This window comes from Chamaea fasciata, unplaced genomic scaffold, assembly GCF_029207755.1.
Source record: "Chamaea fasciata isolate MVZ Bird 193981 ecotype frontalis unplaced genomic scaffold, bChaFas1.0.hap1 SCAF_25, whole genome shotgun sequence".
NCBI lineage: Eukaryota > Metazoa > Chordata > Aves > Passeriformes > Sylviidae > Chamaea > Chamaea fasciata.
Window position 1 is genome coordinate 1,544,016 of NW_027094110.1, and position 17,207 is coordinate 1,561,222.

The window sequence follows — 17,207 nt, forward strand, 5'->3', positions numbered from 1 at the left end:
CAATCCATAATCTCAGCCTTAAATCCTCTTTCCTCAGACAGCTGGGGGTCCATCCTCCACAGGAAAACGAAGATTGGGCATTTTTAAACCAGGTCACTGCCAGGGAAGCGTTTGCCCCGGGGAATCCTGTGGTTGGGTGCGTGCGAGCGCAGAGTGGGGGAACACGGGGCTGGAATCAGGAATCACTGGGGTCACACAAAGAATGGTTTGGGTTGGAAGAGACATTTAAAGCCTTATCCCATGTGCAGGGACACCTTCCAGTGTCTCAGGGTGCTCCAGCCTAGCCTGGGACACTCCCAGGGACCCTGTGCCAGGGCCTGCCCACCCTCCCAGGGAAGAATTCTTTCCCAGGATCCCATCTAAACCCGCTCTCCTTCAGCTTCAGCCCGTTCCCTTGTCCCATCACCACATCCCTGGTGTCTCCCCTCTCTCTGGGGCGCTCACCAGCACCTCCAGCAACATTCCTGAGCATTCCAGAAGCCCCCCCAGGCCATGCTCTGCCCCTCTCCCACTCCAACCCAGGACATCACACACCGGCACCCTCAGGTCAGTGTTTCCACCATACCCAAAACATTTATTTCTCCAAAAAACTATTGCTAATGACAATGGATACATTTTGTTGCCTCAGTATGGATTGAACACTTCCAACACATCGACTCCTAATACTGTACAATACTGTACCAAAAGGGGGGGGGGGGGAGGAGAAAAAAACAAAACCAAACCAAAAGCTGTACCTCCATATTGTACAGAGTTCTATGTACAAAGTACAATTTTACACAGTTTAATATATACACCGTATATATATTGGTGTAGAAGACATGAAACACTGGAAAACTTGTTTTAGCAAGAACATTCCATCCCACCACGGAAACAACCGCCGCTGACAAACCCCCAGGTTCAGACAGAAAAACCACAATTCCTGCACTTTGCAACCCGATTTTCCTGCCTTCGGTCGCCTTGGGAATCAGAGGTGGATCTCGGCAATGGCCCTGTTTGAGCTACATCCGGCTGGGCTTTGGGAGGAGCTGCTGCTCACAGGTATTGCTCCAGCAGTTTGGCACACTCCCGAGTCCAACCCCTCGGGCTCGGGCTGTTCCTCACCTCTCGGGGCTGGAGGAAAGGCTGGTGAAGTCCAGGGGGAAGTGCCTTGGAAAGGACGGGCCCACCTACGATTCCCACTGCAAAGTGCTGAGTGTTGACCCTGCGTGAGGCTTGGCAGATCAAACACCAGCACGGCAGGACGCTGCCTTCCCTCTCCACCTTCGCCTCTTCTTGGCCCACGGCTGAAAAACGCTTTCATCCCAAACTGCGTTAGAGGAAGCACAGAATTTACCAGGAAATAATAAAAAAAAAAACCCCAACCACCAAACCGACAAAACCCCTCACATTTCCCAGGCCTTGAACCGCTGTTTTGGCATCTCCAGAGGCACCCAAAGAGATGGTTTGCTGCTAGAACAGAGCCTGGAAAAGAATCCACCTGCCCTGTGGCGGGCGGGCGGGCGGCAGAACCGCTTGTGCGTGAGGCAGCCGGGGCCATCCCGGCCCCGCAGGCACGAGGCAGAGGGTCAAGTATTTCTTGTGTTTTATTTCTTAGTTTTCAAGTACCAGGTTGTCACACAGACACAGAGACACGCAGAGAGCCGAGGTGGAAAGAGCTCCAAGCCCAAAGTTCAGTCCGTGAAGCGCTCGGTGTTTCCCCAGAGCGTCCCTGGGGGAAGGACGTTCCCTCCTTTCCACCCCTTGTGCTACCAGCCCACTAAAGGAACAGCTTTATGTCCCCAGCTGCATTTGTGGGGCGTTAGCCAAGGCCAGACAAGCCCGAAAAAGGGCTGGTTATTTTTGTGAAAGCTAAAAAAAAAAAAAAAAATCGCAAAATAAATAAATCCCCGGCTCGTTAAACTCGATTTTCTCTTCTGGACAGGCCCAGCAGCGATGGGAATGCCCCAGTGCTCCCGTTTTCCTGCGGTTTTGAAGCAGTTTTTGAAGCAGTTCCCTACCCCGTGGCTCCCGGGTGAGTTCAGTGTGTTTGTGCTTTGGGGCACATCCCTCGGCACCCAGGGCTTGGTCCTGCCAAGCCCAGGTGTCCCTCACCTGGCCACCAGAGCAGTGCCACCACACCTGGGGGGACAGGGGCACCTCCCTCCCCTCCCACCTGCGCTCACGGATGTGCTGCACAAGGGGCCAGAGCTCAGCCTCTCATGGAACCCATCCCACTGTCTCAAAAAGGGGATTTGGGGGTGTTTTCCCACCATTCCCGACTCCTCAGGGAGAGCATCACCTCCCGGGAGTGTCCCCTCCGCACGGATCCCACCAAGGTGCGGTTCCAGCCTCCCCGCTCCACACCCCGGCAAGGATCCCAAGTGCTGAGAAACCGCGGACGTCGATGTTTTTTTGGCAGAAGAACATCTCCCAAAAGCTCCAGGAATCCCCAAACCTGCGCCGTGCTCCGCTGAATTTGAGGTTTTTGACAGAGAGAAGAAGAGAAATAAGGCAGCAAACTCCACCTGCAACGAGCTTCTCCTGTCCCAGTATTGCCGGAGCTCTTCCAGGTGCCCCGTACCGAGTGCAAGGTGGGGAACTACAACAAGATGGGATTTCTTGCCAAGCTGAAGTGTTTTGATTCAGTAAATAAATTTATGAGAACTCGGTTATCTTAACCTACTTTTGTGCAAGGACAATCTTGCCTTAAAAAAGAAAAAAAAAAATTAAAAGGAGGGAAAAAAAAAAATCAACAAAAAACTCCCAAAACCCAACACATGAGGTATTCAGCACAGGAAACCCAAAGACTCCTTTTGAACAGGTATCAAAATACAGACATATACAACAACTTTGTTTGTTTGTTTTTTGTTTTGTTTTTTGTTCTGCTGTCACAGTGCACTCTAATTATTTACTCATTTTCATTGCAATAAAATACCCAGTAACAGATAAAGTGAGAGGGTTTGATCGTGTCCCACTGCTGGGACATGAAGGACAAATTTACAATTCAGAAACTTTGGACGACCTCAGAGAGGCAGAAATTAAGCAATGATTAAAGCACACTGCTCCATTCCCAACTAGGGAAATAACCCAGAAAAGGTCTGAGCTTCAGAAACCATTCAGATTGATCACCTAAAACCGTGTTTCATTTTTAAAGTTTTTTTTTTTGTTGGTTTTTTTTTTTTTTTTTGTTTTTCTGGTTTTTTTTTTTTTTGCTTTGGATTATTTCAATCCAACACCTGATGAACAAGGTTCATACAAAGCACTATCGAACAGACAGACGTTAATTCCAGTTATCAAACACTTCCTTTGTCTCTCTATTGGACACAAACGTTACGGGAAAAGTCACGAAAAGAGGATTTTCTGTGGAAGAGCTAAAAAAATTCCTTGGGGATGTGAAGATGCGGAGTGACGTCGGTACCTCCCCCAAGCAAACCACCGTGTGGGACCCGTCCCCTCCACGCCGGCCTCTCCTGCTCCGCAGGGAGGGAACAATTCCAGGTCCTCCTTCCCACCTCTCCGGCGGCGACTGCTCATAAAACACTCGTGGCAAACGTCCTCTCAGCCTTGTGTGTTCACAGAGTGAGGCGGCCAGGCTGAAAATCTCCTTTTTCCCCCCACCATTTGGGGTGCGGTTTTTCTCGTTCCGTCCCCTCCGCGCGCGACTTTTCCCGCCCGAGGAAGAGGAAGGACGAGCTTCAGCCTGTCCTATTGCTTGTGTCAATCACAGTGCACACCAGAACTCCAGTCGAGTCGCTCCGTACGTCCAGGTGATCCTGCCAAGCGCCGTGCCCCTGGCAGCAGGATTGTCCCAGAGCTGTGGATGCTAGAGAAGCACAGTAATAATTCAGATACAGACAGTTGCTGTTACAGTAACCTGAAGTCTTTTTTATTTATTTTTTTATTTATTTTGTTTCCATCTTATTCCACACTTCAGACCTTGAAGCTGGAAAAGAGCAGCTCCTCCAACGTGCTGTGCGTGGCTGAACACTTATTCTTAGGAATATTGAGTGCTAGGCATAAAAAATATAAAAAAGAAAATAAGGCATTAAAACGAGGCAAAGTCAATTGACAGAGATCCTGCTCTTGACACAGAGTAACTTCGGTCACTTGAGACCCCTCAAAAAAAAATAAAAAGAAAAAAAAAGAAGAAAAGAAATCAAAAAAACCCAAAAATTCTTACTAAAAGAGGAAATGCCAGAAAGTTCTGCCTGAGCAAAAAAAATTGATCATTCTAGTTATTTATTTTCTTTTTCCCCAAAAGAACAAGTGATTCCTTGGTGGTAGAAGTCCATCAGAACCTGAGAGCAAAGGTCGCTGGTGGTGCTGGTGGCATCTCCTGCAGGGACAGGGACAGTGACACTCGTACCTTGGGGCTTCCCCAGGAAAGCTCAGGAGAAATGGGAAACGAGGAGAGTTCTCACCAAAACCTTCCCAGTTCCTGCATGTCCTCGGTTCAGGGCCCAGAGGAAGCTGGAGAGTCATTAATTACGGATTGATTGCTTCTGTAGAGAAACGGGCTTGTGCGCGTGGGGATGGACAGGGATGCAGGAAAACCCTGCTCCATTTTTCCAAGTCCCATAAAAGGACATTTCAGCAACTCTTCTTTCTTTCTTCTTCTTTTAAGTGCCAATTCAACTGACCGTGCAGTCACCAGGAACCCACAAACTGAAAGGAAAACTCAGCTTAAACGGGTGAGGAAAACGACTTTTCTTGTCTCGTCCTGAATTCAGTATTTGATGGAAGCCTAAGACGTGCAGCTTGTTTGAAATCCTGGAAAAGCTGAGGGTCAGCCAGTCTCCACTCCTAAGTGGCACATGCCTTTTCAATTGCTAAATTAAATAAACGTGGGCACCGCGGAGAATTCCCAGGGGAGTACAAAAGAGTCCGTGGATGCTGCTGGCTACGGATAAATACAAATAAAAGCAAAGGCTTCATTCACAGGTCAGTCCTGCAGGGAGGGAAGCCACCGCAGAGGCCACGTGCTGTCACATCCCTGTCCCCAGCAGCGTTCCCTGCACTGCTCTATAAGAGCAGAGATCCCCAGAGCACAGAGGGACAAGGCAGGGAGCTTGAGAACTCCTGAGCGAAGTTTTTACAGTGCTTGGCGCTGGGATCGGGGTCAGGATCTGTCCTGAGCAATGGGCAAACCAGCAGAGGTTGTGCTGGGGATGGGCTCCCGGCAGAGGATGCTTGTTTTCAAAATGATCTTCTTTTTTTTTTGTTTGTTTTTGTTTTTCGTTTACATTCAGTCTCCCGAGAGCAAACGCCACGTCAGAGCCCACGGGCGGTGAAAATGACACTGGAAACAATCAAGCTGCTTTTAAATATGGGAGAGCAAAGGGGGAAACCAGTGAAGATTGTCCATAAGCAACAACTGGGCTCTTTCTTGTGCTCCCAGACCTCGGGAACATGTTTGTTTATATTTGCACAGACACATCTTACCTAGAACTCCACAAAATCTACGAGTGTTCCAGAGTAAACTATTTTTTTCCATGACAAGTAAAGCATGAGGCTGGATGGCCAAAGGCTTTGGCCCTGAGGGGGAGGAATGGGGAGCAAACAAACAAAAGCAGAGGATGTGATGGAAGTCGAGACAGACCCTTAAACCACCGTGGCACCAGCGGGCGACGGAATAATAATAATAATAATTATAATAATAATAATGCACAAGAAACAGGCATGTCCAAGCTCCACGTAACCAGTGGCACCAAAACATGCAATAGACTAAAATCTATCCTATTGTTTCCCTGTGATAAATGAAAACACAGAATACAGAAGTCACTACACCAGTATCCAAAAACAGGACACCACCAAACGTCCCTTCCAGCGGCCGGACACTTGAGCAAGGCATCGAAACCGAAATCCAGCTCATCCCTTGGTGTTTTTCCTGCTCAGCTTCACAGTGGATGGTGGATTGTGGATTTCCCAAGCGTGGCAGGAGCTGTCCTGGGGACGTGGGAGGACGAGGCCGTCGCCGCTCAGGAGCTCCCGACCCACCTTCAGTCCAAGGATTCGTTAAATAGGAATTTCCAAGTCTTTGCCAGAGTCTCTTCGCCTGGAACAGCAGGAGCTGCACCCAGAGAAGTGTGTCAGACAGTACAGGACTTGTCAGGGGGCTGCTGGGGGGCAGAGGAGGCCACGCCGGGGCTGGTGGCGCTGGTTTTGGGGAACACGGCGGGCTTGGGCCGCGTGGCCGGCGGCTTCACCTGCGTGGCCATTTTGACCGACTTGACGGGCCTGAAGGTGCAGGGGATGTCCCCAGCCGTGCTGGCACTGCGCTGGAACGGGGGCTCAGTGTCCTTGAGGAGCTGGGTGTGCAGGGGGCTGGAGGGCTCCGAGGTGGGGGCCACCACCGGCGAGGTTTTCAGGGGCTCCAGCGTGTCCAGGACGACGTCGGGCGTGTGCTTGACGCTGCTCTGCCTCTCCAGCTCCCGCAGCTCGTTCAGGGCTGAGTTCATGGTGGCTTCAATGTCCTGCAAGCACAGCAGAGGAGCCCAGTGAAGGCACGGCCCAGACACACAAATAACCGGATAAAAAGCCAGATTTCGAGCCCCTTTTTTCTTTTTCTAAACACCAACCTCGGGTCAAGGACCAAACTGTGCGGCACTGCATCCCGCAGCCAAATCATCGCTAAATTTTTCCAGCAACGGGGAGCAGAGTAATTGCTAGCACTGCCTTGATGCTAATCTGGCCCTACGCTGCTCCTGATGCTGCCCGGACTTCAAAGCAAAGCCCCAGATTGCAGCAACGAACAGAAACCAAAGCATTGGTGCCCGTTCTTGCGGTTTATTTGGCACGTGAGATTCAGGAGAGCGAATTCCTGGAGGGAGCACTGATGGGCCACACACTGAAAGCTGAAATCCTCCCGGGCTCTTGCTGCCTCACTGATTTTCCTGCTGAAGCCGTTCCCAGAAATGTATTTCACAGGACTCAGGATTTTGGAAAACACAGAAGATGTCAGGAACACGTGCAGAAACCAAACCTGGCCCTTCTCCTTCCTCTTAAAAAGTATTACAGTTATTAACAAATTAATACAAAGGGAACTTCAGAGCTCAAACCGTGGGGTTTTGCTCTCAGAACCTACACACTGTCTGCTGGAGAGTCCAGCGGTGCACGGAACTCCCCGGGGAGCAGGAGAGCTCAGCCTGGCTGTGACTCACACTTTTGGCTGCAGCTTCCTCAGAGCTTTTTCAGGGGGTGGGGAAGGTAAATCAGGCAAGGAATGGTGGAAGAAAGCAGAGGCAGAAATCTGACACCTCCCACTCTATCTTGAGGCCAGGCAGATTTTCGTTATGGAGTCGGGGAAATATGTAAGATGGTTATTGGATGCTGTCTGAGCAGATACTACAGAGAAAAACACTGATTTAACACAGCTCAGGTTTTTCCTCCCTCCTCTTTTTTATTTATTTTCCCTCCTCTTTCCTTTTTGTCCCCAGACTCTCCTCCAGTGAAACAAAGGAGTGAAGGTTCTGGCAGGGAGAGGAGACAGAACAACTTCAGTCAGAGCCTAATTGAAAAAACAAAGAATCTGATTTATATCAACCGAAGCCTGGGAAGGAGAGGGAGACACGAAGACAACAGGAGCTGTATACACTACATTTCCACTGTAACAAATGGGCTCAGGGCACTCACAAAACGGCAAAACACAAATTCCCACCAGCATTAAACCCATCGGGTTTTAATGCGCCCCTCATTTATTATGGTGGAGTTGCTGTCCTGTCGATAGAAATGACGCTTAATTTTCACGTATTTCCCCCCCTCCAGCTCCTTAGGAACCTGCAGAGCCCCAGGCAGAGCAGACAGGTCTCCCAGGGCCGGCTTTGTAATCCGAGCCCGGAGCATTCCTTGGCTTCGGGCAGACCCATCCATCCCACCCCGCCAACAGCGGGTACAGACAAACGCAAGTGCAGGCACATCCACGAGGAAGAGCCCTCGTGGAAGAGGGAAATCTGTAACTCCGCATTTTTTGGAGCCAGCCCCGACTTCAAGGCCCGTGTGTAAATAACTGACCCCCGAGAAGCAGCAGGGTTCTGTTCAGAGCCGGTTTGTGATCACACTCTGAGCCCTGCAAGAAGACGAGGATGCCACTGGAGCTCTGCACAAGTCAGCAGCCCGCGTTCCCTTTGGGCTGTGCTGCTCCATGTGCTGCCCCTGTCACACCACAGGCCAGCCTGCACGGCTGACAGGAGAGTGTTAAATCCACAATAAATACTCCATCTCTCTCATGTCCTGAAGTTATGATTGTTTAATTCTCTGCTGACAGCTTTGGAATCTGTGCCACTTTCTGAGATGGGTGTTTTTAGCGCTGAGATTAAATTGTGGGGAACAAACAGGGCCAAGTTTTTTTGTGGAGGAAGGATGTGACCGTTTATCTTCCCTCGGTGCCTTGCACACAGAGAGGATGAAAGCCCAGACTGGGGCTGTGTCCTAAGTTAATTTTGCACTGAGAGAGAATCACAGAATCCCTGGGGTTGGGAGGGACCTCTGGAGCCCAACCCACTGTGCAGGCAGGGTCACCTGGAGCAGGTGACACAGGAACTCATCCAGGTGGGTTCGGGGTGTCTGCAGAGAGGGAAACTCCAGGACCTCCCTGGGCAGCAGCTCCATGGCTCTGCCACCCTCACGGACAGAAGCTCCTCCTCATGCTGAGGCTGAACCTTTTTTGTTTTAATCCATGGCTCCGTGTCCTGTTGCTGCACAGAGCCTGGCACCATCCTGAGATTTGTGTGGAGCAGCGGGATCCCCTCTCAGCCTTCTCCTCTCCGGACCGACCAAGCCCAGCTCCCAGAGCCTCTCCTCACCCAGAGCCGCCCTGGGGGCACGGACAGGAGGTCAAACCCCACCTGGCACCCAAACACCTCCTGCACCCCACGCCCCCCAAGCAGAGCAGTCGGGCAGCAGCTGCTGCTCACCTGAGCAATGACCTCGGGGTCCATGGGCCGGTGGTTGTTGAAGCTCTTGGACCTGCCGGCCGTGACAGCCTTGCGGATCTGCGGGCTGTCCATCCTGCTCTTCAGCGACGAGTGCCGGCTGATGGAATTGAGGCTGCCGTGGCCACTGATGGAGCATTTGTCTGGAACCTCCTTGGGAAGACTTTGGCTCATTATGGGCTGAGATGAGGGCCTGGAACCGGCTATGGCTCCGGGGGAGGCTGGTTCTGCCAGGGAACTACCTAGGCCGTGGCTGTCACTTTGGCGGAACGCTCTTCTGATGCTGCCTGACTCTGGTTTCTTTCTTTGCCTTCAGTCACAAAAGCAAAACAAGTCAATACAAGCAGGTACAGGGCTGACATTTGAAGATATTCCCCCCCACCCCCCGAAAAAAAAACAACACACAGGACAACGGGAAGAGACACGGAGGTAACCCAGATTACAAACAGACCCAGGGGGTTGAGGAGTGATTGCGGTACGGTGAAATAATTATAAATTATAAATCAATCCAGTTGCACGCTTCTAACAATGAGACTGAGTCCTGGCAGCTGTGCACGTTCATAGCAAAACCAGAAAGCTTGGGTGGAACGTGATAAACTTGGTCAAGAGGAGAAGAATTTATACTGGAACAAAAAAACAAAAAACCAAAAAAACAACAAACCCTCTGTGCCATCGACAGGTTTTGATGATGTGTTTTTATTACATTCCAAGAGCAGAGCTACAATCTTTGACTGGAGGACACAGTATAAGTCTACTAAGCTCCTGGCCCAAGGCATCAAGTTATTATTTTCAGAGATCAGCAAGCAAAGACCCCCAGTTTGGGGTTTTTAATGATTATTTCCAATGACTGCTGGTGGTAAGAGATGGTTCTTTTTCATGGCTTTGGCAGGACCACAAGGCATTATCTATGCAGGGCTACAGATCAACCAAAGGGATGATGTCAAAGGGATGAACTGGTCCAAAGAATTTAGTTTCTACCCCAGCACCATGAGGTCTGACAGCACGATTTCCACTCAAATCATGGGAAGGCCAATGCAGAGAATACTTTATGCCATAGGTCTGAAGCTTGGCATCCATTATACAGGGAAGGATCCATTTATATATAGCACCAGCCCCATGAGTAACTGCAAGAAAGTGTTAACTCCAGTAGGATTTTGGCATCCAAATAATAATTCAGTGGGTGGCACAACTGTCATTGCGAAACCATCTGATTTAATTTTGCTCAAGTCTGTTCACACATAGGTCAGAAGATTCATTCCTAAAGAAAAAACAACAAAATGAGTCTTTCTTATGCTACTTATTGCTAAATATCAGGTTCCCTAGTAAAGGGGGGGGAAAAAAATAACCCCAAAAACTGGAGTGGACATTCCCCAGGCTTCTAAAAACCACACAAGTCTACCAAAGCCAGCAGATGGTGAAGCTCCAGCCCAGGTCTGCTATTACACAAATCTCTCCATAGCTGGCAGAATGGCCACTCCAGTGGCTCAGACAGCAAATATCATAAAAGAAAGCCCAGATCCCAAGCTGATGCAGATTAACACGGCTTCCCAGATATCAGTGGAGCTCTGCTGAATCCCAGAAGGAAGGACCAGGCTCTCTAGGCCATGAGCAGGGTCCAAACCTTTTAACAGGATGCATTTGTGCTAATGCCTTTACAGACTAGACTGTGTTAAATTAACTGAAGGTTAAGAACATGCCCTCCCATCAAACTGTAATTATCACATAATACCTTCACTGCACAATGGAGAGAGCTGGGGGGTTTTTAACATGAAGGAAATAATCAGAAAGATACGGGGGGTGGGGGGGGATAAGCCTGTCTAGAAAAATTATTTTAAGAGATCATGGAATTTAGTCTGCCACTAGCTTGATTTTCCAGCTTTTTATTATGTGGAGTGTTGGCAAAAGCAACAATTTGTGGTGGAGGAGGCAAGGTTAGAGCAACAGGGGGTTGTGCTGTTCCACTGCAAGCATATGGTTAGTAACCCGAGGTGAGGAGTGCTGCAGAAACAAAGGAGTGCTCCAGGCAGAGCCAGGTGGTGGGACTGCAGGTAGGGCATTTATCACAAACTGGGACACGGCTCCCCGGAGGAACCGTCCCCCCACCCCAGCAACATGGAGAACGTGCAGGAGACGTGACAGACCACAGGACACGAGGAGCGATGGGGACGACGACACCAGATCTCATCCCACCGCTCCCCTCCCCTTCCCCCCGTCTGCCCAGAGCATAAAATAGGGCACATTTGGGAAAACAGGCCCAGATGGCACCTTGGGGACAGGGAAGAGAAGCCAGTGGGGTTTCCAACGAGCGATGGTGACAGAGAGGGGACAGCAAAATGTGACGGAGTTAAAAGAGGGGGAAGCAGAGAGAAACGGTGGCCGTGCTGGTTAATGAACCTTTTTCCAGGGAAGGAAGCATTTCACTGGGCTCACGAGCAAGCAGGGGAAACAATGCAAGGCTGCTCTTACTTGTTGATGTTGGCAAGGTAAATGTCTGCGACGTGGCCCCCGCTCGGGCAGCTGGCACCAGCCCTGGTCACTTTCTCCTCCGGTGGCTCAGAGTTTATTTCTATTTCCGACTTGGGACTGGACCTTTCCGACATCCCATCCTCACTAGGAAGGAGCAGGGGAGGGCATCACAACCACAGCAGGAGCAGCAGGGCTGGATTTCCAGCCCTGAGAATCACCACGTGTCCTTCAAACCACTGCAGTGACCCGAATCATCTTGTTCCACCCCCCCTGTCACGGGCAGGGACATCTTCTGCTTCCCCAGGCTGCTGCCAGCCCTGTCCAGCCTGGATGTGGGCACTGCCAGGGATCCAGGGGCAGCCACAGCAGCTCTGGGTCCCCTCAGGGCCTCCCCACCCTCCCAGGGAACAATTCCTTCCAATACACCCAGTCTAATCCCACCCTCCTGCACCCTAAGGCCATTCCCCCTTGTGGAAAATCCCCCTGCTCCTGAGCACCCGATTCCCCTGAGCACCCTGGAGATCCCAGCTGAGCACCTTCACCACACACCAGCACAATTCCTGTATCACCTCTCAGAAAAGCTGAGTTCTCCCGTGGCCCATTTCCCCCCTGCATCACCCCACCCTCAGGTGATTCTGGAGGCAGCCCGGGCTGCAGGGTGTCACCCCGAGGTGGCTCTGGAGGCAGCCCAGGCTGCAGGGTGTCACCCCGAGGTGGCTCTGGAGGCAGCCCGGGCTGCAGGGTGTCACCCCGAGGTGGCTCTGGAGGCAGCCCAGGCTGCAGGGTGTCACCCCGAGGTGGTTTTGGAGGCAGCCCAGACTGCAGGGTGTCACCCCGAGGTGGTTTTGGAGGCAGCCCAGGCTGCAGGGTGTCACCCCGAGGCGGCTCTGGAGGCAGCCCAGGCTGCAGGGTGTCACCCCGAGGTGGCTCTGGAGGCAGCCCGGGCTGCAGGGTGTCACCCCGAGGTGGTTTTGGAGGCAGCCCAGGCTGCAGGGTGTCACCCCGAGGTGGCTCTGGAGGCAGCCCAGGCTGCAGGGTGTCACCCCGAGGTGGTTCTGGAGGCAGCCCGGGCTGCAGGGTGTCACCCTGAGGTGGCTCTGGAGGCAGCCCAGGCTGCAGGGTGTCACCCCGAGGTGGCTCTGGAGGCAGCCCAGGCTTATGAGTGTCCCCCCACCCCAGGCGGCTCCGGAGGTGTCACGTACGTGTCCTGCACCACGATGTACTGGTGGGGGATGAGGCCGTCGATGCCGTTGTGCCGTCCCTCCCACCAGTCGTCCGAGGCGCGCTGGTACAGCAGCAGAGACGCTCCCTTCTTGAAGGACAGCTCCCGTGCAGTCCTGCCCAGGTAGTCAAACTTGGCTATGGCCTCGATGGGCTCACACTCTAAGGGAACAAACAACAGCTCACTAAGCACCTGGGGGCTCAGGTGAGCACTCAGCAGTATAAATCTGCCATGAACCAGCGTATGAAGAGGATAAAGCGTTCCTTCCCTCTTAAGGCAGCAAAATTCAGAGGAGAACACCTAAACTTAATGATGTTGCCCTTTCATCCTTTACCTCACCCCTGCATGGAGGGCACATTTGTATTTTCCAAGCCCGAAACCCCCTCACAGCAATTCAAGCCAACAACGAGGCAAGTGGCGAGGGCAGAATTAGGGTTTCATTAAAATGAAAAGGGTTTCATTGAAATCAAGAGGGTTTCAGAGGTGGGAAGCAATCAGGTTTGTTCCAGACAAAATAAAAAAATCTGCCCGTGGTTCACTTCCTTAAAAGCAGCTGAAGTGAACCCCCTGGGCAGGCAGGGGAGGGAAAACATCCTCTCATTCCAAGCTGCTTCAGAAATAAAGCATCTATTCAGAAGGAAATTTCTGCTGCCTGTGAGGCTCACCTGGCCCAGGAGAGAGGAATTCTGGCACGGTGGGAGGCCCTGCTGTTCATCCCAGGGTCATGGAAGCAAAAGGAAAACATCCAGCGCCTCCAGAGCTGGGCTTGGTGCAGGGGTGAGGACACAGAGCTGCTCCCTGGGACGCTCTGTGCCCACTCCAGCAAAGCTCACACAGGAGCTCCAGCCGTGCCCTGCCACTAATCCAGCTCCCTGCAGGGCTCTGGGATTATGCAGAGGCACAATCGGGGCATTTAAGACACTTGAGGAAAATCAGCGTGGAACTGCCGTGGATTATTTTTAAGGCTCCGAAAATAATCTGCCACTGTTGGAGTGTAAAATGTGTGTTAAGGCAGCTCCTGGCTCTGGGCAGGGATCAGGGGAATGGAGATGAGCTCAACCACACAGCCCCAGTGGGCTCCCTCTAATTACTTTAAAGGAGCTTTAATGCAGCCAAGCAATCCATGGAAATTGAGTTCTTTCCTGGAGAAAGAGATTTGTGGTTCCTCTCCCCTGATCAAAGAGAGATCTGCTGCTCCACACGGAGATCTCTGCACCACAGGAAGCTCCCACAGTGCAAGAGAAAAGTGAAATGGGCTGAAAGGCCAAACACGAGGCACGGCTTTTCCAGTTATTCCTTGGGAGAGGATATCCACAGCTGGGTCTGCAGCTGCCTGTGGGCTGCAAGGTGGTAGCAGGGCTTGAGAAAATAACGGTGTGAATCCATCTGAGCCAGCCGGGGCTCCTCAGCCAGGCTGAGGCAGCAGAGCAGAGGCATCTCCCCCCAAAAAAGCCCCAGCAGCACCTGAAACTACCCAGCCCCAAGTGACCGAGGGCAACCAGCAACAGATCTGTGAGATCCACCCCAAAACCCCCTCCACTGGCACACCTGCCAGCTCAGAGCTCTCTCAAACCACCCACGCCAGGCCAGCCCGTGCTCAGACTCGCGCAGATCCCGTTGATCAGTCCTCAGAAACCAGCCAGGCCTTTGGGAGGCTGGGGAAAGCCTGGCCCAGGCTGGCAGCTTGTGGCAGACTCCCCAGAGTGGTTATCTGGGTTTGGCTCCTTCCTGCCTCCTGCTTGTCCTAACAGTAAAAAACTCCCCAACGATGCTGGGTTTTGGTGTCCCCCTCCACTTAGGACGGGGATGGGAGCGTGGTTTGGTAAATTCCATCTGCTTCATTAGCAAGTGTTTATTGTTCCAGATGAGCGTGGCACTCAGGTTTCTTATGTTTCCAATTCGCTTTTTAGGACTCTGGCTTTTCTCCAGAGCACTGATTCTCGACTTTCCTTTCCAGTAGCTTTCTCCTGCTTACACTTATGCTCAGAGAAGGGAACTCTGTGAATGAGGAGCAATAGGGCTAAGCCAAAGAATTCCCCCTGCCAGTCTGACAGCTTGGGCAGACAGGCAGCAGATTAAACCATTTCCACTCGTGTTTATAACTTCACAAACACACAATCTGCTTGTCTTTCAGCACTTCTGACCTCTCATACCTGTCTCAGAACAGTTCAGAGAGGCTGATGAACTGCACAGATGCTGTGCCACGCACCAACTCACCCCTCAGCCCAGAATTCCTTCCTGCACTGGAGGTGGCTGGGGTGACAGCTTTGCTTTGGGAGGATCAATCCCAGGCTCCCCAAAAAGCTGTATCTGAGGACAGAAGGAGGGGAAAACCCCAGGAAGATCCATGGTGGAGCTGGACCTGAGCTGCTTAGAGGTGTGACCAAGGTGTGACACTGCACGGCCCAATTAGCATGAGGCTCCCTAATTAACCACACGCTGCCGCTCCCTCAAAGAGACCCAGCCCCAGCTGCCTCCTCTGCCTCAGTGCCGAGTGCTCCCTCCCAAAATCTGCCTGTGGAATATTCCAGGGAAGGTGCAGGACTCCATCCCAAACACCTCCCAGCTTTACCTCGCCCAGGGGCCCCTCACACTCCAGCTCCGGGGGCTGCAGAGCAGCGTCCTTCTCTGATCCCTGCTCCTTCCTCACCCTTGTGCCCTGCCAGTCACCAAAAAGGTCTGAAAATCCCGGCCACAAACAGCACAGGTTGGCAGTGCAGCACTGCAGGATTCCCTCACAGCTCTGCACTGATCAGGCAAGAAATGTAACTGAGCTTCCTCAAGGAAATCCAGAACTTATCCCTGGGACAGCCCCTCAGGATTCTCTGCTCTAAAGCCCAGCTCTCAGTGGAAGACGAGCAGGTTTGGGGTTTGTTTTGAGCTCTCAGTGGAAGACGTGCAGGTTTGGGGTTTGCTTTGAGCTCTCAGTGGAAGACGAGCAGGTTTGGGGTTTGCTTTGAGCTCTCAGTGGAAGACGAGCAGGTTTGGGGCTTGTTTTGAGCTCTCAGTGGAAGACAAGAAGGTTTAGTGTTGTTTTTCTTGCTCCCTTAAAGGGCTGGGGCTTGGAGCACTCACAATTCTCCTTCCTGAGCCCCTGAGAGTGGAAACGCCTGGCCCAGGCAAGAGGGGAGTGGGAGAGGACACTGAAACACACCCAGCCTCCTGCTGAGACCCCACGAGAAGAAGGGACATGTCCAGAATTGTCAGGAAACCCCAGAGATTCCCAGTGATCCCACACCTTGGTACTTTCTGCCACGTGAGGCTTCGAGTGAGCGCTCCGATTTAAACTCCAGGATTTGGATCCTTCACCAAGCACAGCCTCCCCTGCCTGTCCCAGGGCAGGCTGCACCAGTCACCCCAGTAAACAGCAGCCCTCCCGTACCATCATCACTGGTGTGGTGCTCAGCCGTGACGTCCTGCACCGAATCCTCTGTCAGGGCTCTCTCTCCGTGAGGGCTTTCACTGCAACAGAAGGAAAACAGGGACAGCTTCAGCTGCTGGGAATCGAGATCCCTCGTGGCCAACAAGATCTGGGAACATCCTGGAAAGCAATCACATAGATCAGGGAATCCCCACCAGGAGTCAATATTTGGGCTTTGCTGCCACAGGCGCTCTGTGGATGCATCTGCACGTGGCTGAAGTCGCTGTGGGTAAAAAATCAAGCTGAATTCTTATTTGATCAGCCAAAGCAAACATCTTGGTGACCCCTTCTGAGTGCAATCAGCAAAATCCAACGGCACATCTTCCAGCCTGGACCTCTGGAGACGCTGAGCACTCAGCCAGCAGTGCCAGCCTGGGTCCAGCTCCTCTCTGCCATGCCAGCATTATTCCCTTGGCTGCGCTCTCCATTGCTCTAATTAGCTCATTAGATGGCTGATGAGAAAGCTGCAACTTCCTGGGGGAAATCATTCCTCGATTTATAACGATATTTCCAGGTCTGTGTTTGTCATCCCCCTCCATCCCTTTTATCACCATCTTAAATGTCCCATTCATTTCCCTCAACAACTCCCACAGCCCAATTAGTTGCCTGTAAATAAAAGATTCCAGAGCACCTAAACTACCAAGAGGACTCATTTATGTTTGGCACGAAGAAAAGCTCTGAAAGGATCAACAGACAACAAGTGGCAACCAAAGGTCACGTTTTTGTAAGAAGCTCCACGAGCAGTTCCCTCTGGACAGGAGCAGAAAGGAAACTGGAAGAGGATCCACTGCCTCTCCCAGGCAGCTCCACAGAGCTGCTGCCAGCTGGCAGCCCTGCCTGCCTGCTCCTCTCAGGAGGGAAAAAAGGGCTAAAAAAACCAGTGCTTGCTCTTCATCTTCCACCAGGAAACTCCTTCGCTGCGACACCGCGACTCCCTAAAGGTGATTTTTAATCCTCTTCACACGGGAGGAACCCCATCCCTCATTTTGGCCCTGCAATGGTTAAAATAAGCGATGACGGCTGGACACCGCTCTCCCCCTGGCAATCTACCTCCTGTGCTCTTCTAAATATGACAGAAACAGAAAAAGGAGAAGGGGAGAAACGTCTGAGTAACTCCGGCGTCTCGTTCCGCTTAATCCGCACGACACCGGGCTGCCCAACGTCTCCCGAGCCAGCACCTCAGCAATCA

General features: G+C 51.9%; 1 protein-coding gene across 3 annotated transcripts in view; it reads right to left on the reverse strand.

Moving 5' to 3' along the window:
* Positions 1-547: 547 nt before the first annotated feature.
* The window catches only part of SRGAP2 (SLIT-ROBO Rho GTPase activating protein 2), a 96,094-nt gene continuing 79,434 nt past the window's right edge, over positions 548-17,207 (reverse strand). For 2 of the 3 annotated variants that reach the window (XM_066204021.1, XM_066204020.1), the window contains exons 19-23: positions 15,980-16,059; positions 12,578-12,758; positions 11,376-11,519; positions 8,892-9,219; positions 548-6,452 (exon numbers count right to left, since the gene is read on the reverse strand). In XM_066204021.1, the coding sequence (XP_066060118.1) occupies positions 6,069-6,452; positions 8,892-9,219; positions 11,376-11,519; positions 12,578-12,758; positions 15,980-16,059 (1,117 nt within the window). In that variant the 3' untranslated portion in view covers positions 548-6,068. Of the gene's footprint in view, positions 6,453-8,891; positions 9,220-9,280; positions 10,168-11,375; positions 11,520-12,577; positions 12,759-15,979; positions 16,060-17,207 lie in introns of those variants that run through there. The other variant, XM_066204022.1, reaches the window with a different exon arrangement.